The 26605-nt window shown below is 37.4% G+C and overlaps 1 protein-coding gene across 6 annotated transcripts in view; it reads left to right on the top strand.

Moving 5' to 3' along the window:
* Positions 1-639: 639 nt before the first annotated feature.
* Positions 640-26605, top strand: part of LOC126718007 (protein PHYLLO, chloroplastic) — a 50528-nt gene continuing 24562 nt past the window's right edge. For 3 of the 6 annotated variants that reach the window (XM_050420027.1, XM_050420026.1, XM_050420025.1), the window contains exons 1-13: positions 644-951; positions 1045-1254; positions 2220-2434; positions 3284-3395; positions 3533-3649; positions 5110-5211; positions 7047-7106; positions 7281-7349; positions 16339-16443; positions 16513-16707; positions 17108-17206; positions 18045-18608; positions 26217-26441. In XM_050420027.1, coding sequence (XP_050275984.1) covers positions 793-951; positions 1045-1254; positions 2220-2434; positions 3284-3395; positions 3533-3649; positions 5110-5211; positions 7047-7106; positions 7281-7349; positions 16339-16443; positions 16513-16707; positions 17108-17206; positions 18045-18608; positions 26217-26441 — 2232 coding nt within the window. In that variant the 5' untranslated portion in view covers positions 644-792. Of the gene's footprint in view, positions 952-1044; positions 1255-2219; positions 2435-3283; positions 3396-3532; positions 3650-5109; positions 5212-7046; positions 7124-7280; positions 7350-16338; positions 16444-16512; positions 16708-17107; positions 17207-18044; positions 18609-26216; positions 26442-26605 lie in introns of those variants that run through there. The other 3 variants (XM_050420028.1, XM_050420029.1, XM_050420031.1) reach the window with 3 other exon arrangements.

Below are 26605 nucleotides of genomic sequence, written 5' to 3'. Positions count from 1 at the left end.
AAATTGTGTAATTTATGCTTCCTAAGGAACACCTTGAACAAAATTCCTGGAGTTGCCACCGTAAACAACCACACATTTCTCACCTATTGCATTAGAAGAATGGTCAAAAAAAAAAAAAACTACATGCATATTAGATGGAGGATACATCATATATGTGTCTGTGTTAGAAACAATTTATTTAGTTTTTTGTCAAACATGTGTTAAAGTGTACTTCTATTTTTTTTTAAATAAAAATAGTGAAGTTTTAAAATTTTGTGTATAACCTATAAAAAAAATTGTACATAAAAGTTAAAAGTTGAGCTCATAAGTTTAAATCGAATGGGAAAATGTGATAAATAACTTATAACTTAACACTTATATGATGAAAAAAAGTCTCTAAACACGTGAATTATGAAGTGATTAGTTTATTTTTAATTAATTGGGTAGAAATATAATTAAATAAACATATAATAAAATTATTCTTCTTCAAAAAATTCGCATAAAAAAAAAATCACCAATTTTCCCCGGCACAAAATGAGTAATTGATCTCAAACTTAAGCTGGATCACAATGGGCCAGGCTGCAACTTCCGTGTCCAAACCATTAAAAAGAAGAGAAATGATATATGCTTTTCCCACAATAGATAATGGCCCATATCGTACGTTAACTGGCAGTACCACCACCACCATTCCTCTGGATTTTCTTATCCTTTCGCCTCGAAAGTTTAAATTTTCTTTCCATCCATGCACAGCGCGCGAGCACACAAACACAAGCACAAACACAAACACACACTCTCTCTTCTTCCTTACTGTCAATGAAATCCCAACTCTCACACCCTCACCGTCACACGCTTTCTCCTTCACTCTCAAACCTCCATTTCCGCACCAAACGCTCTCTCCTTCCACTGCAAACTCTCACATTTCTCACCCACAATTCCTTTCTCCGTCTCTCTCCTCAAAACCCAAATCCAGTGGTCAGTCTCACTCCCAATCTCCTCAATTAATTTCCTCTTTCGCATTTCGCAATTCTCACAATTGAATGGATTTTCATTTTGTGGTTTTGTTAGGCTGTTGAAGCGGTGAAATTCGACGGCCCGGTGGTTGAAATCGGAGAATCGTCGGAAGTTGTGGACGGGGATTTAGCGTTTGAGACCTGCATTACGCGTACACTGCCTCCGGCGTTGACGCTTGAGCATGGTCTCCAGAGTATCAAAGAGGCTGTTGAGAAGTTGAAATTGGACCCTCCTTCTTCTGCTAGTGGAGTTCTCAGGTTTCAGGTAACAAAAGCTGAGGCATTTTGAATCTTTTTTTTTTTTTTTTTGCTGACTTTATGTCATTATTTCTATATGTGATATTTATTTTATGGAAACTTGATGGTTTAATTGAGTGAATTCTCGTTCTTTAGTTGATTGGGTATATTAAAATAAGTGGACATTGTATTTATGTCAAAATTCAATGTGTGAAGTGTGCATTTGACTAACATTAGTTTATTTAGCTTTTTGCTGAAAATGTGATAAAATTATACTTTTCTTTGAAAAAGTGAGGTATATAACATCTAAAAGCTAGCCAAATAAGCTGGACACAAAATAGACTTATTGGTGTCTTGGTCTCATGGTAATCATTATGGAGTAATAAAAAAAATATATAAATAAATAAATAAAACTATGGCCCATTTGTGATGTGATTTCTAAGCAACTTCTCCAATTCTATGTTATTTTTTGGTTCAGTTTTGGAATACAACATGATTATGAGGTGTTGAATAGTACTCCCTTCATCCCAATTTGTTTATCCTGTTTTGAAAAGTCAAACTTTTTAAGGGAATATCATTTATTGTCTTGTTTATCCTATAAAAATGTATAAGTTTACAAAACTACCCTTAAATAAATTTATTAGTTTTTTTTTTTTTTTTTTTTAAGAGTTAATGAGGCAACTAAAAATGTGTCCCGATTAGATTGATTTTTTAAATATTTATTAGTTTTCTTTTCAAATAGTTTTGAAAATAAAGTAGGGGTATAATAGGAATATTAGTAAATTAATAACTTTTACTTTTAGAAACAGAACAATATTTAAGGACATTTCAAAATAGAATAGAGGACAAACAAACTGGGACAAAGGAAGTAACATGTTTGAAAAATAAGTATTTAAAATCTGGATATGAAGAACTCGAATGTGCCAAGTTGTACAAGTTTCTAATACTAATAGGATGTCCTATGGATCATGCAATGTGACTGTGTATCTGCAGGTGGCTGTGCCTCCTGGTCCAAAAGCTTTGAATTGGTTTTGCTGTCAACCGGAGTTGTCAGTGTATCCTTTGTTTTTTCTCTCCAAGAATACAGGCAATCCAACATATAAGTCATTGTATTTGAATGGAAGCCGTGGTGTTTTCGGAATTGGTGCTGCAATTTACTTTACAAATTCTTCTTCCTGTACTTCAGGAGAGCAGAATTTGACCAAAAGGTGGATCTCATTTCTTCCATTTATGCCTTTCCTAAAAGTAAATTTGCTCACTGAATAAGACCTGAAAACTTTAGTGTATCAAATGACAAAGAGTTAAATCATATGTAACTTAACTTTGACCGTTGGAAAATTGTTACATGTGTGATTTGAATTGAAATATAGATTCAACTAGAGTTGTGCATAGTCTCTTTGTAGGATGAACAATTATCTCACTTGAACCTGGCCCTTGGAAAATTTTTAATGTGTTCATTTGCTTTGAAATATAGATGTCTTTCTAGGATTAACAACCATCTCATATCTAATGTTTATTAGAGGTTACTGCATTGCACAAACAGTACGAAAGTACTAATACTTAGCATTATTAGCTGTTACAACTTACCAGCCTGGAAAGGCTATCACCCCATGTGGCATTTATTGGCCAAAATCTAGGTTCATCGGGCTCTTTAGAAGTTAATTGTCTTGGTATTGATTAAAACTAGAGTGGGTAATTACAATGAGAGACTATAATGTATGCTATAAGCCTTAAACCTTATGAAGTTGGGTTAGAGGATGTCCTCTTTACATATTTGAGCTAGTTTTTTGAATGAGGTTCAAGACCAACAACATGGTTGTTGGTGTGGATTTGTTTCACCTTTGTCAAACTGATGCTTCATTGTTCAAAATTAGCGTGACTCTTTCGATACAATTCCATTTCTACTTTTCCCTTTTTTATCTTTTTATTTCCAACACCCCCCCCCCCCCCTCCCCCACCCCATGCATTCTCCTCCCCTTCTATGAAAGTACTCACTTTAAGATGAATTGTGACTTCCTTCAAATAAATTTAAGCATTTTTGTTTAATTTCTCTGCAGATATCTTTCAACTGATTCAACATTTATAATGATTTATGGTTTTATGGATATTAATTTCAACATTGCATCTTCCAAGATGAATGAGGCTGGTTCTTACCTTTTCATTCCTCAGGTAAACTTCTATTTTTTTGCCCTTTTTTTTTTGGATAATGCCTCCCCACGTCGTGCTTATTATTTCATTCTCTAGGTTTAGAACACAACATGTTAGTTCAAAGTTGTAAGCTGAAAATAACAATATGATTGTAACAGATTGAGTTAGATGAGTACGAGGGAGTTTCTTTTTTAGCAGCAACACTTGCTTGGAATAATTCTTCCCCTTGTTCATTTGAAGAGGCTGTTCGTTCTTATGAGATCTCTCTCAAACAGGTATTCTAGGATGTCATATCCCATTGTGCTTTTGTTTCTATAAGTCCGTGTTTTTCATATTTGATTGATTTATTATATTTTTATTGGTCAAGGGATTTTATTCTGAGTGCAATATTTACCTTCTCAAGTTATTTTATTGCTAATATTCACATTAGCAATTTTTGATGATCTCTGTATATCGTGATTATTTTTTAACTGCTATTTTGGAATTTCTTGGACTTGCTTGATTTCTCACACAATATTCTATGTGAATTGTGGTTTGTACCATTCTTGTGCATGTGAATGTTAAAACCTAATTTTAAGCTACAAGAAGATTTAAATATTTCCTTCTTAAGGTGGGGTGGACCAGGGGGCTAAGGCTTTGTTTGTTTCGAAGTAAAATATTTTACTAAATTTTTTTTTTTTCATTTTATCATGTTTGGTTGCATTTTTGAAAATGTAAAGAAATCATTTTCAAGTGTTTGTTTCATAGCAAAATGAAAAAATTTTCCTAATTTCACAACCGATCAAATCCAAGCAACCACCACTAGATCCAGCGAAAACCAACCCACTGCCACTCCACCAACTACCCAAACCACCACCAGATTAGCACACACGAAACCATGAACCCAGCCACCATTGTGACCCACCCACAAACCCAACACCCACCGCAACCCAGCTACTCACCACAACCCACACACGAACCCAGCCACAACTGTGAACCCAGCCACGAACCAGCCACCCACCACAACCCACAAATGACCTAGCCACCCACCACAATCCACAAACCCAGCTACCAGCCACAACCCAAAAACCATCCAAAAAAAGAAGAAAACTTTTGAAGGTCGAATTGAGATTCGGTGGGTGAAGCAAACTATGGTAGAGGTGGAGCTGGCGCTAACGAATGGATTGGTGGCCGGTGATGAGTGGTTCGGTAGTGGCTCAGTGGTCTGGTTTGTGGGAAGAGCAAAGAGTGAGAGAGGGGAGAGAGGGAGAGTTGTGTGAGAGAAAGAAAGCGTAAAATGTTTTTTTTAGCTTGGGGACTCAAATCTAGTGATTCTCTTCCTTTATTCCTTAGCTCTCTTCTCTTTATAATTAGTGCTTTTTTATGTTTTTGCTTTTCCATCTTTTTTTGTACTTTTGATATGCTAGTGCTACTTTGCATTTAGCAGTTTTTCGAATACACATCTTTCTTACCTATCCAAAAAAAAAAAAGCGTAAAATGTTTTATGTTTGATTTAAGCGTAAGACATTTTACTTTTGAGAGTCTGAGTCTTACAGTTTGACTAGAAAATATTTTACAGTTGCCCATATTTTTCACCTAAACAAACATGGTAAAATGTGTAAAATAATTTTTGGAAAATATTTTATTTTGAGACAAACGGAGCATAAGTTATAGACTTCTATTACAAGAAGTGGTCTTCAAACGTAATTTCTATCTACATGTGTATAACATCTTTATTATAATCTTTTCTCTTCAGGCCAGTTGTCATTCTTGGTTGACTACAGATAAATGTCACTCTGAAAGCATAAGGTCTACTCTCAGAAAGCTCAAAGTTGTGGAGGATAAAACTGTTACAATGGTATGGATTTTAAGTTTTTAGATAAATTCTGTCATTGGTGATTCATTGTTGTTTGAAATGCCAACATTAATTGGCACATGAATACATTAGTCAATTGGATATTACACATTTAGATTTATAATTTTTTTTTTCCAATTGTAGTCAATAGTTCTTTTGTAGATGATATAGTTTTAGTGGATGAAACTAAAAGTGGAGTTAATGCCAAGTTAGAAATTTGGCGAGACTTTCTAGAATCAAAATTACCCAAAACTTTAAGAATATAAATTTCAATTTAGTTAGAACTTTACAAGACTGATGGCATGCTTGAAGTCAACACTAAGCAAGGGAGAAAAAATTCTAGGAGTTAGCACTTAGGGTTGGCTGGAGTTGGTACTAGACCATTGGAAAATTCTAAGAGAAATTTTATTAATCAATTGAACTTTCTCCATAGGTTTACAATGCTATACTTATATAGATTATGATTTATAACTTATCCTAAATTCTAGTTGACTTAGGAAACCCTAATTTTAATTGACTTGGGAAATCTCAATTATTGAATTACAAAAATACCCTTAACTCTAGGAAATTAAATAAGATACTAATTAACCTAATTAAGTAATAAGACCTAAAATAAAATCCAAGTGTCTAATAGAAACACTATCTACTTCCAAATATAAATAGAACTAAATTAAAATAAAAAATTATTTGTACTTTTTGCGTCACCTAGGAATCAGCGATTTAGCAGCAAGGCTTGCTTGGAATTGACACAAAACAAGAGAAACAAAACCTAGGAATGTGCACATAGGGTTGCTTGGAATCAACACCAAGCCATTGAAGGAAAGATTCCAACAATAAATTTTATTACTCAAGCAGCTTGTCTCCATTGGAATACAATAGTGTGCTTATATTGCCTATTTTGAGCTAAACCTAATTCTAATAGACTTGGAAAAGCTTAGTTATTGAATTACAAAAATACCCTTGACTTTAAGAAATTAAATAAAATACTAATAAGGGAGTTAAGTAATTAGACCTACAATAGAATTCAATGGATGAATAAAAATACAATTGACTTCCAAAATTAATCTTATTAAAATGTTATGCAATCTATATAATATATATGCATGACTTTTAATTATTATTATTATTATTTTGAAAAAGATCTGGATAGTTTAGAATGAAAAAAAAAGATTTAGATTTGGATATTTTGTGTCTCTTAGAATAGCTTAGTGTCTATTTGCTTCTGTTTGTTTTTTTTTTACTTTCTGCTCTTTCTTTGTTCACTATCGTGAACCTTGTGTATTTTTCCTACTACTACATTTTTAATAATATTTTTTCTTACCTATCAAAAAGAAAAAAAAAAAAAGAGAAAAAGAAAAAGAAAAAGATTTGGATAGTTTAGAATGACTTTTAATAATAATAATAATTATTATTTTTTTGAAAAAGATGTGGATAGTTGAGAAAAATGTGATTCCAATTCTCGAAAGTGGACATTTATTTTAGGATGTCCCAAAAATGAAAAACAGGACATTTTTAGGAAGGAGGGAGTATCTTCTTATTAAGTTTTATAGTTGACTCTTTTTTTTTTGAGTCTATAATTTATTTAAATATAGTTATTTATATATTAATTATGTGAAGTATATGTTGTATTGTATCCTTTTGAATTGATTTGTATCATCATGTCTGTATCATATTGTATGCATATCTGGTATCATTGTGTCCTACAAGAATTGAGTTACACAAGCACCTGATGGGTCTTGAATCCATGACCTCACCCTCAACCTAGCTTTTATAAGGGGAGACGTCTGGTTGAGTTGATTTGTTTAATTGTTCTATCATTGATCAAGATGATTGTGTAGGTATACATGAACCTTCTTTCAAAAGATGGCAGAGAAGTCATGGATGGCATTATGGAACTGGTATCCTCTTTTTCTTGGTAATTTTCATCCTTTATATTTATCTCTCAATTTTCAATAGTGAGTTTTGGCTCATAATTACTGCGCCATTGTGAACATTGTTATTATTCTATAAGTATCGTTGATTAGAGCCATTTGTAAGCTGTTTGTTTCTAAGTTCCTGCTGTAATATTGCAGAAAGAGGGTCCATCTTCCTATCAATTCTGTATCAGGCTTTCACCAACCATTACTATTGCCAGGAACATGGTATGGTGCTTTTATGTTATAGAAAACATATCTTTTTAAATATTTTGTTCATCCACTCACAGATACACAAGTGGGCTTGGTCAAATGCCACATACTTGGAGTCAGAAGTAAAGTAATAAAGCATTGGTTGCTTTTGCATTGTGCATATGCAGTATAAATTAAGTACACAATCTTTTGTTTTAGGAAACTAAAAGATTTAAAATATCTCATTTCATCAATAGTCTTCAGACTTGTGCTGCCTAATGTATATTATGTATGTCACTGGAAATACAAGACATGAGCCATCACTAAAAATTGATGAAAACTTAGATGGGACATGTGAGGTTCTGGGGGTGTGTTTGGCTGTAATTTAAAATCATCATTATCATTGCTATTATGATACTGATGATGGTGGTATGCCCATTATGAAGTTAGATTTTCACACATTTGTGAACATTTGAAATACAAAGTCTTATACGCGTGAGTTGGGACCTGTTCAATATTGAACTGATGCTGATATTGGAATGGTTTCAGTTACCAAAAAACAAGAAGAAGAATAAAGGAAGCAAAGGAAAGACATTAGATTCATGCTTTGACCCATGATTCCTTATAGATGAGAAATGGAGTGTGATTATTTTTTGATAAGAAAGAGAATATTTTTTTAGAAAGAAGGATCAGTAAAAAACAGAGTGAGATTATTACTACATTATATTTAATTCATCAAGCTAATGTTATTATATGATTCTTTCCCTTCATTCAAATAATTTGGAGGATAGTAGTTGTTAGAATTGTGGTTAAATGATTCAATTCACCATTTCCTAATAGCTTAAGTTTTTGGGACATTCGGTAACTTATTATAGTATCAAAGCAGGAGATTTTGAGTTTGATCGTTGTCTATGCCTTATCTCCTATTTAAAATGTTAAAAATCTCATATGTTGGGACCCACTTTGACGTAGGACAACCACACTGTTTCAATGGAGCAATTAAACAACAATAGAACAAAGGATAAACCCTAGGAGTCAGCACCTAAGGGTTGCTTGGAGTTAGTACCAAGCAAAACTGGAGTTGGCACCAGTGTAAAAGAAACACGTTTTTAATAATTCTCAAAAGCTGTCTTACAATAATCAGAAAAAGTGCTTAAGTAGCTAACAATAAAATGCATAAAGAAACCCTAATTATTAAATGTTCGGGCTTGTTTAATCTCAAGCCCAATAACTAATAGGCTCCATTCTTAAGGTCACAGATTGGGCTGTCTTCTTTTTGCTCTTCCTCCCATACATGCGTATAATTGGGGGCTTGTACCTTGTGTCCGCACTAACTCCCCCTAGGTGAGAAGAACTTAATCCTGTTGAGTGGAAATCTGAAGAGCTCTGATGGTACTCCAGCAAGTTAGGATTCAGTCACTGTAACTCATCTCGAGTAATCTATGTGCAATCAGAATCTGGTCGCCCTCGCCATCGAACTAGGAAATGGTGAACTCCTCCATCCCGGGTAGAAACAATCTACTCATCTAAAATAGCATCAATAGATTCTTTATGTGCATAGGATAGATTTAAGGGTAATAGGGGCATCAATAAGATCAAGCAAAGGCTCATCAAAAGGGGTATTAGGAATAGCTGTGGGACTTTTATAAGCAACTAGATCCTCAATATTAAAGGAGGAGCTAATACCATAATCATGAGGAAGGTCAATGACATATGCATTTGGGCCCATTCATTTCAATACCTTGAATGGACCGACACTACGAGTCTGCAATTTCTTAACGGTCTTAAAAGGAAACCATTTAGGTCGAATCCGAATCATGACATAATCCCCTACCTGAAACTTTGCATGACGCTGATGAATGTTAGCATGAATTTTATATTGAGAGTTACTTACTTGAATTTTTTTGCGAATCTTATTATGCAAATCATGAATATGTCATACAAATGCCTCAGCAGATTCAGAAATCCTAACATGTGGGGATATGGGCAAAAGATCTAAGGGCTTCCTAGGTGTATATCCATGCACAACCTCAAAAGGACTAGTGCCTATAGACCTATTGACAAAGCTATTATATGCAAGTTGGGCTATAGGAAGAATTGAGTCCCAATTCCGATTGGCTTCACCCACTAGACACCGAAGGAGGTTGCCTAGACTACGATTAACCACCTCAGTTTGACCATCAGTTTAAGGATGAAATGCTATGGAAAATTTCAATTTGGTGCCTACTAAATGCCACAAGGTCTTCCAAAAATAACTCATGAAGCAAACATCCCTATCAAATATTATGGTTTTGGGAAGTCCATAAAGTTTGACAATCTCATCAAAGTAGAGCTTTGCAATCTTAGAAGTATCAGAGGTCTTAGAACATGGTAGGAAATGAGCCATCTTAGAGAAGTGATCAACAACTAATAGAATATAATCACGCTTCCTAAAGGTGCGGGGCAATCCTAACACAAAGTCCATACTCACATCCTGCCATGGGCGATCTGGCACAAGTAGAGGCGTGTACAAGCCAGTGTTTTGCTTGTGATGTTTGGCTAGTTGACATGTACAACATTTACCAACTATCTTGGCAACGCCCCTCTTAAGACCAGGCCAATAGAATTGACGACTTCCTTAATTGTTTTGTCTCGGCCAAAATGACCTGCAAGGCCTCCCGCATGTATCTCCCAAACTGGGAAATCTCTCACTGAAGACCGAGAGATACATAACTTGTTGGCTTTGAACAAGTAACCATCCTGAAGGATATAATCATCCAGAACTGGCCGTGAGGCATTACGCAGGCTAGTGTAGAGCTCCCCAAAATCTGGGCAGGACTCATAGTCATCTTTGAGTCGTTCAAACCCAGTAACCTTAACACTCATGATTGACAGCAAAGACACCTTTTGACTTAGTGCATTAGCAATCTTATTCTCAACTACCGCCCTATGTTTCACCACAAAGTGGTAGCGTTGCAAAAATTCAACCCAGCTACCATGCCTAAAATTCAGCTACTTTGGGACTGGAGATAGTGCAAAGCTTCATGATTAGAGTAGATAACAAATTTTTGAGACAACAGGTAATGGCGCCAATGCCAAAGAGCTCGAATAATGGCATTCTTTGTCATAAGTGGAGTACTTTTGCTTAGCATCATTCAATTTCTCACTAAAATAAGCAATTGGGTGGTGCTCTTGACTAAGTACTCCCTCTATACCAATACCTGAGGCATCACATTCCACTTCAAAAAGTTTGGTAAAATCAGGGAGATGCATGACAGGTGCCTATCTTTTGCTTGACCTCATTGAAAGCCTTCATAGCAACTTTTGTCCAAATAAACTCCCCTTGTTTCATGCAACAATCAGTGATGGGGGATATAATGGTACTAAACCCTTTGATGAATCGGCGATAAAAGGAAGCAAGCCCGTGAAAGCTTCGAATTTCATGGATATTTTTGGGCTCGGGCCAATCCACAATCGCTTGAACCTTTTGGGGGTCGGCAAAAATTCCTTCAGAGGATACTATGAAACCTAGGAAGACGACTTTATTGGTAAAGAAAGAGCACTTCTTGAGGTTGCCATATAAACTCTCCTTCCTAAGGGTAGTACAAACTTGAGTTTGGTGGTCTAGGTGTTGCTTCTTAGAATTGCTATAGATGAGGATGTCATCAAAGTACACAACCAAGAATTTCCCCATAAAAGGCTTGAGCACTTGAGTCATCACTCTCATAAAGGTACTAGGGGTATTGGACAATCCAAAAGGCATGACTATCCACTCATATAAACCATCTTTTGTCTTGAAGGCAGTTTTCCACCCATCACCAGGACGAACCCTAATTTGATGATAGCTGCTTTTCAAGTCTATTTTTGAGAAGATCGTTGCTTCAGCCATCATATCCAACATGTCATCCAACCGAGGGATGGGAAAACGATATTTCACAGTGATATTTTTGATGGCACGACTATCAACGCATATCCTCCAAGTTCCATCTTTCTTTGGAGTTAAGAGTGCAGGGACTGCACAAGGACTCATACTTACGTGAACAAAACCCTTCCTAAGTAGTTCTTCTACTTGCCTTTGCAACTCGGCATGCTCTGTAGGGCTCATCCTATAGTGAGGCAAGTTTGGTAGGGTCGCTCTGGGCACAAAATCTATGGCGTGTTGTATGTCACGCATGGGCAGTAAATGATCAGGGAGGTCCTCAGGGAAAACATCCTTAAATTCCTGGAGCACTAACTGAACTTCTTCAGGTTGCTCCTCACGGGTTTCTCCTTGAAGTTCCTTGACAACTAAGACAAACACAACGGATTCTTGAATTGCTATCCGTTCAAATGCCTTTGGGTTTATGATGTTCAAGCCTTTCGCCTTTGGGGCCTCTGTCTTCTTGCTCATGTCAATTGGCTTGGGTTTCAAAGGATTGAGCACAATTTTCTTACCTTCAAACACAAATGAGCAAGAGTTGGATCGCCCATGAAGGGTGACATCCAAATCATAAAGCCAAGGTCTATCTAAGATAATCTGCCCTACATCCATGGGAATTACGTAACACCGTATTTCAGCCATGTAAGTGAGGAATTGAAGTGGGACAACACATCTTTCTTTTATGGCTATGGAGGAAGTATCACATTAGCTCAGCCACCCAATGCGTCGACTGGACCAGTGGTGGTGGCCCAAGCCTCCCATGATCAAATATCGCCGATTAGTGAGCTGAGTGGGTTGAAGTTGGTGCCGGTGGTGTCATAGGCCATGATATCGGAACCGGTAATGAACCTGATAGTATCGGCGCTAGTATCTTTGGATTCTTTAGTGGCATCGGAGGTTGGGGAGGAGGATTTTGTGGGTTTGGAAGGACCGGGTACTTCTGATTTTGAGGGAGCTCAAATACCTGGCCCAATTATAAGGGAATTGGTAGGAGACTTGGATAAGTCTTGAGGTAATTCCAAAGACTGGATATTACAATTATGTGTTGGTAGGCAATTAGTGATCCCATTGTCTTTGTATCATTCTCCAGATAGTATGTCAGTCAGCTTAAGTTTGGACGGAGACTGTGTACCAGGTAATGATTCTAGTACTTATGAAGGGCAAAGGGTTAGTTGAGTAGATGAGTGTGAGGGGCTAGTAGAGTATTTTCCTGGGTCAGAGAGTGAGTTATGGGAAGTTGGTGAAAGGTTGAGGTCGTGTGAGGGTGGTGATGAGCCATTAGTTGTGGTACCTTTGGCCATGGAAGGTCCGACGGAGTTGAAGTCTAGTCATGTGAAGGAGATTGGGTGTAAGGAGAGTGTGGATAGTTGCCAACTATCACATTGGGTAACCAATAGGATAAAGGCTTTCAAGAAATTTATGGGCACTTCATTGGAAGGTTTTGAGGAGCAGATTACAGGATTGTTATTAGCCATTGAGGCCAGAAAGAAAGATAAAAAGAAACGTGTGGTGGGTGATCAGACGAAGTTGGTCAAGTTAGGCCAGAAAGGTCAACAAGAGTTGAAGAATTTGTTGACATCTTTGAATGGTGAGTATGATCCAAATAAAGCAAGGAGTGCAAGTTTTGAGCGGGCTGTAGTGTCTTATCAATGAGTGTGAAGATTATTTTTTGGAACGTAAGAGGGTTGAACAAGCAGGATAAAAGGCTCAGGGTTAGAAACTTGATTAGAAAGTGGGGGCTAGATGTGGTTTGTCTTCAAGAAAACAAAATGGGGCTAATTAATAGAGCGGTAATTCGTAGCTTGTGGGGTGGACAACATGTTGACTGGTCTTACTTAAGTTCTTGTGAAGCTTCTGGTGGGGTGTTAGTGATATGGGATACTTAGGTAGTGAATAAAATGGAGGAAGCAGTGGGGAGATTTTCGGTTTCTTGTAAGTTTACAACTGTGTCAGATCAGTTTGTTTGGGCGTTTACTAGTGTTTACGGTCCTAATTTACACAGAGACAGGAGGTTTTTATGGGAGGAACTCTGTGACTTGAAAAGCTGGTGGAGTGCCCCATGGTGTGTGGGTGGGGACTTTAATGTGGTTAGGTTTCCTTCTGAACGATTGGGGTCTAATTCCTTCACTACTGCTATGCGAGAGTTCTCCAGTTTTATTTCGGAATAGGGTCTCATTGATCTGCCATTGCAAGGGGGTTCTTTTACTTGGTCAAATTCTAGAGAAGTTGTCTCGAAGGCTAGGCTGGATAGATTTTTGTTTTCTGCAGATTGGGAGGATAAGTTTCCAACAATTTCTCAAAGACGAATGTCTAGGTTGTGCTCGGATCATTTTCCAATTGTCCTTAAGGGTGGATCTTTTCAGAGAGGGAGTATGCTGTTTAGATTTGAGAATATGTGGCTTAAGGATGAAGGTTTTGTGGATAGGGTTTGGTCTTGGTGGGATTCCTATTAGGTTTATGGTGCACCGAGTTTCATTCTGGCCAATAAATTGAAGCTCTTAAAAAATGATTTCAAAAGATGGAATGTGGAGGTGTTTGGTCATGTTGAAGTTCGGATTAAAAAATTGTGGAATGACCTAAGTGCTTTAGAGAATATGGAGGAGAGTCGGGGTTTATCAGCGGAGGAAAGGGTAGAAATGGGAAGAATTCGTGATGAGTTAGAACTACTCTATTGGAAGAAATAAGTTGGAGGCAAAAATCTAGAGTTTTTTGTGTTAGAGAAATGGAGAAAATGGATAAGGTATTGCATTTCAATTGTAAAGTTTTCCATTCTAATCAATGGTAGCCCCTCTGATTTCTTTGGAAGTTCTAGGGGGCTTCCGCAAGGGGATCCTTTATCTTCATTGTTGTTTGATATTGTGATGGAGGCATTAAGCCGTATGTTGGATGTGGTTGCCTCCGACGGGCAATTTTCAGGTTTTTTTGTGGGTAGTACGGCTGGTTCATTAGTGATGGTGTCTCATCTTTTATTTGCAGATGACACTGATTTTTTGTGATGCTAAACCTTCTTAGATTGCTAATTTGAGGGCGATTCTTGCTAGATTTAAGAAGGTGTCAGGACTTCATATTAATTTTGGGAAGTCTGAGCTAGTTCCTGTTGGTGGGGTACACAATTTGGAGGCTTTGGTGGGTTTGTTGCGGTGTGGGCAGTCTTCTTTGCCCTTGAAATATTTGGGCCTTCCATTAGGTGCAAAATTTAAGGATTTATCTGTTTGGAATCCTATTCTAGAGAGAATGGAGAGGAGATTAGCAGGTTGGAAGAGAATGTATTTATCTAAAGGGGGTAAGGTGACACTCATTAAAAGCTCACTCTCGTCTTTACCTACTTACTTTCTTTCCCTTTTTCCTTTACCAGGGAAGGTGGCAAAGCGTATGGAGAAATTACAGAGAACTTTCTGTGAAATGGGATTGGTGGTGAACCTAAAATACATTTAGTTAATTGGGCCAAGGTTTGTAGGCCTTTGTAAGTGGGGGGGTTGGGTATAAGAAGGTTGGGGAACTTTAATTATGCCTTGCTAGGTAAATGGTTGTGGAAGTATGGCATGGAGACTGATGCTTTATGAAGGAGGGTTATAAAGGCAAAATATGGGAACATTTGGGGTGGTTGGTGTATGAAAAAGGTGACAAGTCCTTATGGGGTCAGCCTGTGGAGATACATTAGAAGTGGCTGATTGATCTTCTCTAAACTCCTTGTTTATGATGTAGGGGATGGTACTAGAGTGAAATTTTGGAAGCATGTGTGGTGTGGGGATTGTACTCTCTAAGAGGCCTTCCCAAAGCTTTATCGTCTTAGTAGGTCAAAGGATTCCTCAGTGGCTGAAGTTATGGGTTGGTCTGCTGGGAGGTTTCACTGGAATGTACAATTTCGTCGTCCACCACAAGATTGGGAAGAAGAAGCCTTCGACCGGTTTATGGGGTTGGTCTATTCTTCGACAGTGCAGGGGTTTGGCCTTAATAAGGTTTGTTGGAAACCTGCAAGGAATGGAGGTTTTGAGGTTAGAGGTTATTATAGGTCCTTCTACCCTCCTACTCTTGTTTCTTTCCATGGAGAATGATATGGCAATCGAAGGTTCCTCCAGGGGTGGCTTTCTTTTCTTGGTCTGCTTCCTTAGGTAAGATCTTAACAACAGACAACCTTTGTAAAAGACGAGTGATGGTGCTTGACTGGTTTTATATGTGTAAGAGGTGTGGGGAGTCGGTGGATCATCTTCTACTTCATTGCTCCATAACTTGGAAGTTGTGGTCCTTGGTCTTCTGCTTGTTTGGTATTCAATGGGTTATATGCCTCATACTGTTCTTGAGTTGTTTGAGGCTTGGCAAAGAAAGTTTTTGCGACATCGTCATATAGATGTTTGGAAACTAGTGCCTCATTGCTTGATTTGGTGCATTTGGCGTGAAAGGAATGCTAGAAGTTTTGAGGGTTGTGAACGCTCTTTGCTGGAGATTAAGTCTTTCTTCTTACACACTCTCTTTGAATGGAGTGTGGTTTTTTCTCATCTTTCTTGTTCTTCATTTTCTTTGTTTCTTGACCGTTGTTTTTTTGTTTCCTGATTTGTGCCCCCATGGTACATCTCCAATGTACTCGGTTTGGCAATCTTTCTTGTTCAAAATCTATTTGGCTGATAAACTTTCATGCAATTTGTTTACTTTTATTTCTTCTTCTTTGACTCAATGCCAATTTGATTAGTTTTGAAATGCATTCGTTTACATAACCAATCCCTTTAGGTGGGGAACCAATGACTTTTTTTTCCCCTGGGGGGATTTAATATTGCGTTCAGAATAACTAATTTTCTCTATTAAGAAGCTTGCTACTTCACCTTGTCAGTTTTATATTACACTACACTTTCTTTTCTTTTTTTGAATTTTTTTTTATCTTATATAATTAAGGTTGAGACACGGGGAGTCAAACCCTGTGCCATTGGCATGTGAAGCAAGTGCTTGCTCTACCTCAATTCTATATTTCATTTTACACATTTGGTCTAGTTGTTTCTGTGTTTTGGTTGGCTGATGGTATCAAGCCTTTTATACTTCTATTGTTAATTATATTGAGGTTTTAACTTAATGATTTTAGAAGGAACAAATTTTTGTTGAAGATTGTTCAGGTTGTATGTCTCTTTGTACTATCAGTTGGATCATACAAGTGAAATGTGTTACTCAGCACGAGACTGTGCCAATATCAACACTGTTTGGGCATCACTTATAATTGAAGAATGCTCTCGACTTGGTTTAACGGTGAGATTAAGTGTTTTAAATCTGGTCTAACTCTATTGAGGTACATGTCTGATTTATTCTTTGTTGTAGTATTTTTGTGTAGCTCCAGGATCAAGATCATCTCCCCTTGCTGTTGCTGCTTCCACTCATCCCCTAATAACATGCATTGCATGTTTTGATGAGCGCTCGCTTGCATTTCATGCTGTTGGTTATGCAAGAGGATCTCACAACCCAGCAGTAGTCATAACATCATCTGGCACTGCAGTTTCAAATCTTCTTCCTGCTGTGAGTTTCATTGAATATTTATGGGTTAAATTACTATTATGTATACCATCTTTTAGCTGTAAATGAAAATATAGCAAGTATGAAATACATTCAATTTACTGTCATCATTTAGGTGGGCTTGATCTTGTCAATTCATGATTATGGTACAGAACTTCAACCATAACATCTTTTTTTTCCCCCTTCTAGTGACATACTTTGACCATTGTCCGCTATCACAGTTCTTCTTATCATAAGTATTTACTTTAGTTTTCATTCCTCATTTTATAATTAAAAAAAAGAAGAAGAAGATATTCCTCATTTATGTTTTGTCCTGAAACTTGGATTTTGCACATAACATTGCTTATAACACACGTAGCTTAGTTTAGATTAATTATAATACAATATAAGAGACAATGTACAGGTTGTGGAGGCTAGTCAAGATTTTGTACCACTTCTGTTGCTCACTGCAGATCGCCCTCCTGAGTTGCAGGATGCTGGAGCAAACCAGTCAATTAATCAGGTATGGGACATTAAATTCAGTCCATTATAGTATTCTCAAATTTTAACTTATTGCAGCATAGTATATGCCTCATAAAGCTAACTATTTTTCAATATTATAAATATAATGAACAATTGTATTTTGTGGTGTTTAACAACCTCTTTTTAGTATCTGATTTTGACAATGGGGAGTTGGTGATTTTCTTTTCTCTGTCAATTACTATCAATGCTTGCTTATACAAAAAATGGCGTAGGATTTGATGCTGTGTTGGTATAAAATGTATTACTCAAAAATCTGTTTTGCATATCTACACTAACATATAAATGATGAGCCTATTTGGTCTCCCTCTTGTTCTCTTGCATTTCAAGCTTAAAAACAGAAGAGATCTGCAAAGTAAATAAAGTTTTCTTCCATTTTGTGTCCCCAAATGTAGTTCATGAGAGTCATTCCGGTTCTTGCATCATCAATTGATAATGGCTAAAACTGCATGTACCTGTATGCTTCAGTCTTGTGTGATGGAATATGTATCTATGGACCTATTTCTCTGTGATAATTCATAAGTATGTCATTACTTGAAAGATGATTGTAATTTGGCTGGTGATGCTAGATTTTGGGTTGGTTCACTATGATTATGCTAGCTCTTTTTTATCGTAACATCGTGTATTATTCTTATCCTTTTCTCGTTGCTTTATTTATTTTGTAAGTCTAACTTAATGAAGCAATTCGAAATTCTGATTTCTATTAGGGCATAGTTGCATGGGGGAGTGGATTAGTTATTGGAATGAGACTATGGATATTTAGTTTGCTCCAAAATTATTATTACCATACTCATGAATGAAAATTTTTGAATTTGGATTAGGTAAACCATTTTGGTTCTTTTGTGAGGTTTTTCTTCAGTCTTCCTGCAGCCACTGATCAGGTTCCTGCACGTGTGTTACTTACCACCATTGACTCTGCTGTACATTGGGCAACCTCTTCACCTCGTGGTCCTGTTCATATTAACTGCCCTTTCAGGGAGCCCCTGGAAAATAGTCCAAGTATATGGATGCCAAGCTGTTTGAAGGGATTAGGCTTTTGGATGTCTAGTGCTGAACCATTTACTAAATATATTCAAGTGCGGCATTCTCATGTGTGTAATGATACTCATGGCCGAATGGCAGAGGTTTTAAATGTTGTTCAAAGGGCTAAGAATGGGCTTCTACTTATTGGTGCGATGCATACAGAGGATGACATATGGGCAGCTATTCTCTTGTCCAAACACCTTTCATGGCCTACTATTCCTGACATCTTGTCAGGATTAAGACTGAGAAAGCTTTTGGCTTTTTCTGAACTTGAACAGGAATTTATTTTTGTTGATCATCTTGATCATGCTCTGCTTTCAGATTCTGTCAGAGATTGGTTGCAGGCTGATGTGATTATTCAGGTATACCTTCACCCTTTTCTTTCCTGGCTAATATTTAGTGCCTTTTGTGTTAGTTCTTAGTATCTTTGTAGAAATGTGACAAATATTGATTGAAGCTGTTAAATTACCGATTGTCCTAAAAGATTAAAGTATTAGGATATGGTAAACTTAATCATTTAATCACACAATTCTAAAAGCTTAAACTATTAGGATATTTTTTCATTTTACGACAAAACAAACACTAAAAATGATTTTCGAAGCATTTTCATGAACACCTAAACACTTGATTATTAAAACGTTTTCAACTAAAATCATTTTCCAACGAAACAAATGAAGCATTAGTGAAAGAAGGTTATTGAGTGAAAGGCATGAGAAAATTGTTTTTTGACTTTTCAAAGATGGCTTCATTTTGGGACTTTCCAAAATGGAACAGAGAACTAAAAATTTGGGATGGAGAAAGTAATACCTAAAATAGAATTTGACCAAAAACTACAACTGACTCTAAAATTCACTATGCCAAGAGCCTTGTAGATCAACTAGTTAACACCTCTAGGTGTTTCCAATGGAGATATCCTCCTTGTGCATCTTGCATCCTCCTTCCTCTAGTGGAGAAAACTCGGGCCCTATTTTATCAAATGAATACAAAAAAGGTTAGCTAGGAATCTCGTCCACATCATCCTTTATTACCAAGATCTCATTATCAATGTTGTCTTCTAAGTGGGAAGTAGTCATCTTATTTCGAACTGTAAAAAATAATGCATTAAGGCGTTTACTAATTTCATCACAATCCTTACTAATCTTGACAACTCACTCCTGAACAGCTTTCTTTAGTTTTTCTAAGTGTTGATGAAAGGAGAAAACTTGACCTCTATTTTATCAAATGAATACAAAAAAGCCAGTTAGAAAACTTGACTGCATCATTCTTTACTTACAAGATCTCATTACCAACATTGTCTTCTATGTGGTAAGCAGTAATCTCATTGTGAACCGTCAGCAATAAGGCGTTCAATAAATTAAGACAGCTTGGTCTTCAAAGACTTTCTTTACTTTTTCTAAGTCTTGACAAAAGGTAAATTGTTAAGGAGTAAGCTGAGGAGAAATTGTATGAGCATTCCTCTTGTTTTCGGGTCATGCAATTGTCCATTTGTTCCTTTGGCTCATGTTGTCTCATTGAACCCCAAAAAATTACCATGATAAGATTGTGGCAGATAATTCTTTTGAATTCAAATTGTATTATAAAGTGTTACACTCAACAGCTCAACCATCTTTTCCTTGGAATAGTGTGGAGCACTAAAATGCTAACAAGGTCTGCTTCTTCCTTTGGACAAGGAATTCTTATTGAATTTGTCAAAATGGTAATAGGAAGTTTTAAGATTTACTAAAAACTATTTAACTACATAGTCAAGGTCAAATAGTGAATAGTAAGATGTTCCTCAATATGCATTTGAATTCACACTCTCAGTTGGTATTAGAAAAATAAGAAAAGTAATTATTATGTGACACATATGATTGATAGTAGAAACTATGATTAGAAATATGTTCCTATTAATGTTTGTACAAGATTGTATATGTTATTTCATAAAGTGTGTTTAGGGTAGACAAAGTAATTATCCTAGAACACAAAATATTATATATATATATATATATGTTGGCATTGTTAAGAATATAAAGTGAGAGAGAGAGACTAAATAGTCTGTATATTGATGTATATTTTGTGTAAATAACACTGTACAATAGAGAGCCTTATGTAGGCTATGTATGTGTAAAGTACAAGTAATATGAGTATACTACAAGTGGCTAAGCTCGATGGGCTAGGCTAGACTAAGCTATATACTAACATCCCCCCTCAAACTCGAGGTGGCAAGGAGGAAGCCAACTGGAGTTTGGATATAAGATCTCAAAGACGACCAAGCGGGTGAGTTTTGGTTAAGATATCAACAGGTTGGTTGGCAGAGGAGATGGAGAACAACTGGAGATTGCCTTTCTTGAGATGTTGACGAGTGATGTAACAGTCGATCTCAATGTGCTTGGTGCATTCATGGAAGACATTGTTATGAGCAATGTAGATAGCACTACGATTATCACAATAAAGAGAAGTGGTAGTGGGTTGTGTAGCATCCATGTCAGCCAAGAGCCATCGAAACTAGACAAGCTCGTAGGTGGTGTTAGTAAGGGCATGATACTCGGCCTCGGTACTGGAACGGGAAACCACATCCTGCTTCTTGCTACGCCATGACACAAAAGAAGTACCCAACAAGAAACAACAATCTGTGATGGAGCATCAATTAGTCAAATCACCTGCCCAAACCGTATCTGAATAAGCATGGAGCTCGAGAGAAGACCGAGAGTAGTGTTAACCATGATAAAGTGTGCCTTTAACATATCGAAGAATCCGAAGAACGGCAGCATAGTGGATTTAGGGTGTCCATGAACTTATTAACCATACTCATGACATGTGAAATATCAGGGCGAGTGATAGTGAGATAGATCAGACTACCAAGCAACTGACGATAACAAGTAGCATCTAATATAAGTTCACCATTCAAGGGTGTGAGCTTGGCATTGTATTCCAAGGGAGTGGAAACAGTCTTGTTGTCTGTGATACTGGCTTTGGAGTGAAGATCAGAAACATATTTAACTTGGGAAAGATAGTATCCATAAGAGGATAAGGTAACCTCAAACCCAAGAAAATAGTTGAGAGTGCCCAGAACTTTCATCTCAAAATGCTGACTAAGGAAGTTCTGAAGAGAGCGGATACCTGTAGAATCATCTTTTGTAATAATCATGTCATCAATGTAAAGAAGAATAAAAGTGATACCATCAGAGGATCTTCAGACGAAGAGAGCAGTGTCATGAGGACTCGAAGTGAAACCCTGTTGAGCAACAACTAAGCTAAACTTTTCAAACCAAGCCCAAGGAGCCTGCTTGAGGCCATGAAAAGCATGACAATGGCGACAAACTTGATGACCTGAGTGAGTATAGTTAGGGGTGGTTGCATGTACACTTCTTGGAGGTCTTTATTGAGGAAAATATTCTTCACATCTATCTAATAAAGAGGCCAACGGCGAACAACGGCCACAGTAATGAGACATCTGACAGATGTAAGGCAAGCAACAGGAACAAATGTTTCCTCATAATCAATGCCATATTCTTGAGTAAAGCCCTTAGCAACTAGGCAAGCCTTGTATCGTTCAATAGATCCATTGACCTTGGTCTTGATTTTGTAAACCCACCTACAACCTACTACAGACTTACCAGGAGGCAAATCAACCATATCCCAAGTTTGATTTTTGTGAAAGGCATCTATTTCTTCCAACATAACTTGTTGCCAAAGATGGTTAGTATGGGCTTCACGATAGGTTTGAGGCTTATAGAGGGTGGCAAGAGCAAAAGAGCAGTGATAAAGAGGGAGGACATAGGAAACTGAAGACCTGTGAAGGGACGATGTTCCCTAAACTCAATATGACGGGAGACACAAAGGCGATGAGTTATGGGATCATAGCAACGAAATCCCTTTTGGAATACACCAAAGCCAAGGAAGCAACAAAGACGAGCACAAGGTTGGAGCTTTGTCCGTCCATGAGGAGGAAGAGAAACAAAATAAGCACAACCAAAAACCCGAAGAGAGGAATAGTCAAGAGTTTGACCAAAGAGGAGCTCAAAGGGTGATTTGTTGTGTGTGGTCGGTGAAGGAATACGATTAATAGTGTAAACAGCAGTGAGTGCTGCCTCACCCCAAAAGTGCTCAAGAATAGAGGCAGAAATGAGAAGGGTGTGGACAACATCAAGAATCAAGAATGTGACTATGTTTTCGTTTTGCACGACCATTTTGTTGAGAGTTGTAAGGACAAAACCGGTGAGGGAGGGTACCATTGCTATCTAAAAAGGATAGGAAAAATTTATCATTATATTCTTGAGCATTATCTAACTAAAAGATCTTAACAATGCGATTGAACTGTGTTTCAATCATTTTATGAAATGTTTGGTAAATGGACACAAGTTCAGACCTATGGTGAAGTAGATAAATCCAGGTATATTGAAAAAAATCATCCACAAATATGACAATATCGAGATCCCCCCTCAGTGGGAACTGGTGCAGGACCCCAAATATCAGAATGTATAAGATCAAAATGCGTAGAAAAAAAGTCACTATTATTAATGGGCAATTTTGTTTGTTTGCCAAAATGACAGGAAGTACAATCAAATTTTGGAAATTGAACTAAACCTAAATGACCTTGAGAAGCTAACAACCGAAGACGAGATAATGAAGTATGACCCAGACGAGCATGCCATAAATCAGGCGAGAGGGTGGCAGTAGTAGCAGTAGCAGCAGAAACAACTTGTGAAGGAATTTTCAAGTCGTGAACTTTAAACATATGTCTAACCTTACGGCCTGTTCTAGGTACTAGACCCGTCCGAGGATCCTGCACATCCACACCATGATTAGTAAATAGAATATCTACTTCTAATTCACAAAGTTGACCAATAGAAAGAAAATTGAAGAACAACTTTGAAATATGAAAAGTGTCACTAAGGGATAAACTAGGAGAAGAGAGTGTTCCTTTATGACTAACAGGCATAGGAGTTCCATCAACAGTGTAAATAGAAATGGGATGTGCTAAGGGTGCCTTATCAGAGAATTGTGATTCATCAGGGTTCATATAGTTACAACATGCAATATCAAAAAGGCAAGAATGTTTACCTGAGATGTCGAAAGGACAGTGGAAGTTTGGGATAAAACCTATTAAACTATTGCCTCAATATCAGCTGTAGTAAGTGAAGAAGCCAAAGACCTATAGGAACCGATAGATCTAAGGGACACACAACAGCTACCCGAGGAAGAGGAGCTTTGTTTTGCTCTTGCATGAATTTTTGTAGTTTGCGACAAACAGAGATATCATGGCCTTTGGCATGGCAAAACTCGCAGTGAGTACCTTTGGAAAACTGAGAGGTAGGATGTCCAGAGTTCATTTGTGGAGGAGTAGTGAATGCAGTAATGGGAAGCTGTGGAGGAGGAGAAGGTGTAGCCAACACATGATCAGATGATGACATGTGATAAGTAGGCCAATGGTTCTCCTCGGAGATGAGCTTCTTGACTGCAGCATCAAGAGGAGTAGGAGATTGGCTAAAGTAAAGAAGCCCTAGTAAGCTCAAAATCCTTACGTAAACCCATCATGAAATGCATAAATTGATGGCGATCCCGATATTTGGTAGAGAGCTCAATGTCCTCAGGATACAATAGTTGAGGATCTGTAGCAGAGAGTTGTTCCCATATATAGAAGATGTTTGAGAATAATAATCAGAAATAGACTGACCTATCTCTTGGCCCATTTGATAAAGCTTTGATTCAATGTTGAACTCTAGGCTTGAATCATTAATGCAATTGTAGCGATTTGACAAAAATATCCAAGCAGTCTCAGCAGTACCAAGACGAGGAAGAAGACTATGAATGGAAGGTACAGAGGTATTGATAAAACAAGACAAGATCTTACTCTGAATACTCTCTCATTCTTCTAGGCATGCTTCATAATCATCCTTTGTTACAATAGTAGTCTTGGAGGAATCGGCATCAGTCGTGGCTTTGGAATTAGGTATTGGCACTGGCTTGGGAATCAAACCAATTACATATCTCCATAGTTTGCGGCTTTTAAGAAAAACAGTCATATTTTGAGACTATGCATGTAGCTAGTAGGACTATCCAAGATAATGGTGATAGGACGTATAATGTCTCGTTCGTTTTGTTAAGCCATAATGAAGAAAATGAAAAAAAAGAGGGATTTAGAGACCTCAAATGAAGAAATGGAATCCAAAATTGAAATCTACACAAAAAACTGAGCAAGATAGGCCCTATTGAAAATTTGACTTTTTGGTAAAAGTCAATGCTGGGTCAACAATCAAAGTCAACGGTCAACAGTCTAAGTCAACGTTCAAACGGCAGCTGGTCAACGGATGACGTGTGCTGATGCAGGACGCTGACGCAAACTGATGACGTGGCAAGATGACGTTATTGTTGATGCGGAATGCTAACGCACACTGATGACATCACCTTAGGGCTAACATGGTGTCACACAGACTGGATTTGGTGCGTGGACTGTGTGGAGCGCCTAGTGGCACATTTCCGATGCATGGCAGGTTTTGGTGGAGCATGGAGGCACGTGAGGTGCATGTTTAACTCGCAGAGAACCTTTAGCAGCATGTGTGTGTGCATGAGAAGCCGGCTCGAGAGGCTGGGTTTTGCTCAGGATAGTTTGATCAATCAATTCGTGGCCGTGGTTCAACGTTTTGATGGGAGAACATACTAGATTTGAGGGTTGCAGTGGTTGTGGCTGTGGCTTGAAGGCGGTAACTTGCTTCTATTACTAGATGAAGGCAAGGGCAGCGGAAGAACGTCGGAGATGACCGTAGGTACCAGAAAGTCAAAGCAATGGCTTTGATACCATGTTAAGAGTATAAAGTGAGAGAGAGAAAAACTGAATAGTCTGTATATTGATGTATATTTTGTGTAAATAACATTATTCAATAGAGAGCCTTATATAGGCTAAGTATGTGTGAAGTATAAGTAATATGAGTGTACAAGTACATTATACTGGACTAAGCCTGATAGATTAGGCTAGACTAAGCTATATACTAACAATTGTTACATTGATATTACTATTTTATTGCTGACTCAATACAAACTCATAATAGTATGAATACAATACTTTTTTTTCATTTTTTTTTAAATATCTTTCTTTTTTAATCAAGGGAAGAATTAAGCATTGGGTTAAATCAAAGGAGAAATATAATTAGTCATAGGATGTTAAAAGGGGAAATAGATTACAAGGTCAATTTCTTTCTTCTTTAACTCAAAATCCATGCCTTCTACTTCAGTGTATAATTCAAGGTCATTCTAATTAATTTATGCTACTCTTCATTTAAACTGTGAGAGTTAAATAAGTATGCCTACATGACTACTTACCAAGATTAGCCTATTAAAACATAATTCTTTTCCTTATCACCAAACCAAACTCACTAGAGTTTCAAACCTCCCACATTGTGGACACCCAGCCACCATCCAAAGCCTCGACCTCTCTGCTAGGAAACCTAACCTTGAACGGCCACCCTATGGCCCATTCGGCCACCCACGCTACAAATCCCTGACCACCACTTGCCAGCACCCAAGCCCTTTCTCCACCTTGATAGCCTCAAATCCATTAAACACGATTCCTCAATGACCATATAACTGTCCGGACCCGTTGCCTTTCAAAACTCATTAAAAAAAAAAAAGAGTCGACTTGCCCTTCATTCCATTCGACGTCACCCTGCTCTAGAAAACTTTCCTCAATGCCACCAAAGACATGCTGTGCTGCTGCCATAACTCTATTGTAAAGTTGTTTCACTCGTTGTCATCACTACCATGCCACTTAATCACTATTGGGACTGAGATCTGTTGTGAGGATATAAAGGCCCTTTGATGTTGTCTTGCTTTCACTTGAGGCACTTGCCAAAAAAAAAAAAATTTCTATTTGGTATCATGTTTAGAATGACTGAACATGGGATATGTTTGTTGTAATGGATACATTCTTATGATTATGCTATCAGTGCCAATTGTGAAGTTTGTTGATTGCCTTAATTTTGAACTATAAACAGGTTGGGAGTAGGATAACAAGCAAGCGTATTTCTCAGATGCTAGAGAAGTGCTCTCCATGCTCATATATTATGGTTGACAGCCATCAATGTCGTCATGATCCTTCACATATTGTAACTCACAGGATTGAGAGTACTGTTGTTGAATTTGCCAGTTGTTTACTTAAAGCTACATCTCCAAATAAGAATAGCAAGTGGAGCTCATTTCTACAAATATTGAATATGATGGTAATTGATCCCAGGCAATGATGTTGTATTTATTATGTGCTTTTGTCCCATTTTGATATTTTTCTATGGCAACATCTGTGGCAATAAGCTGGATATGGTTTGATCCAGGTTGATCAGTGTCAACTTAAGCCCTACTAAACATTAAAATGCCACCGGACTAAATC

Source organism: Quercus robur, chromosome 3 (genome assembly GCF_932294415.1).
Source record: "Quercus robur chromosome 3, dhQueRobu3.1, whole genome shotgun sequence".
NCBI lineage: Eukaryota > Viridiplantae > Streptophyta > Magnoliopsida > Fagales > Fagaceae > Quercus > Quercus robur.
This window is presented reverse-complemented; position numbering and strand designations above follow the sequence as displayed.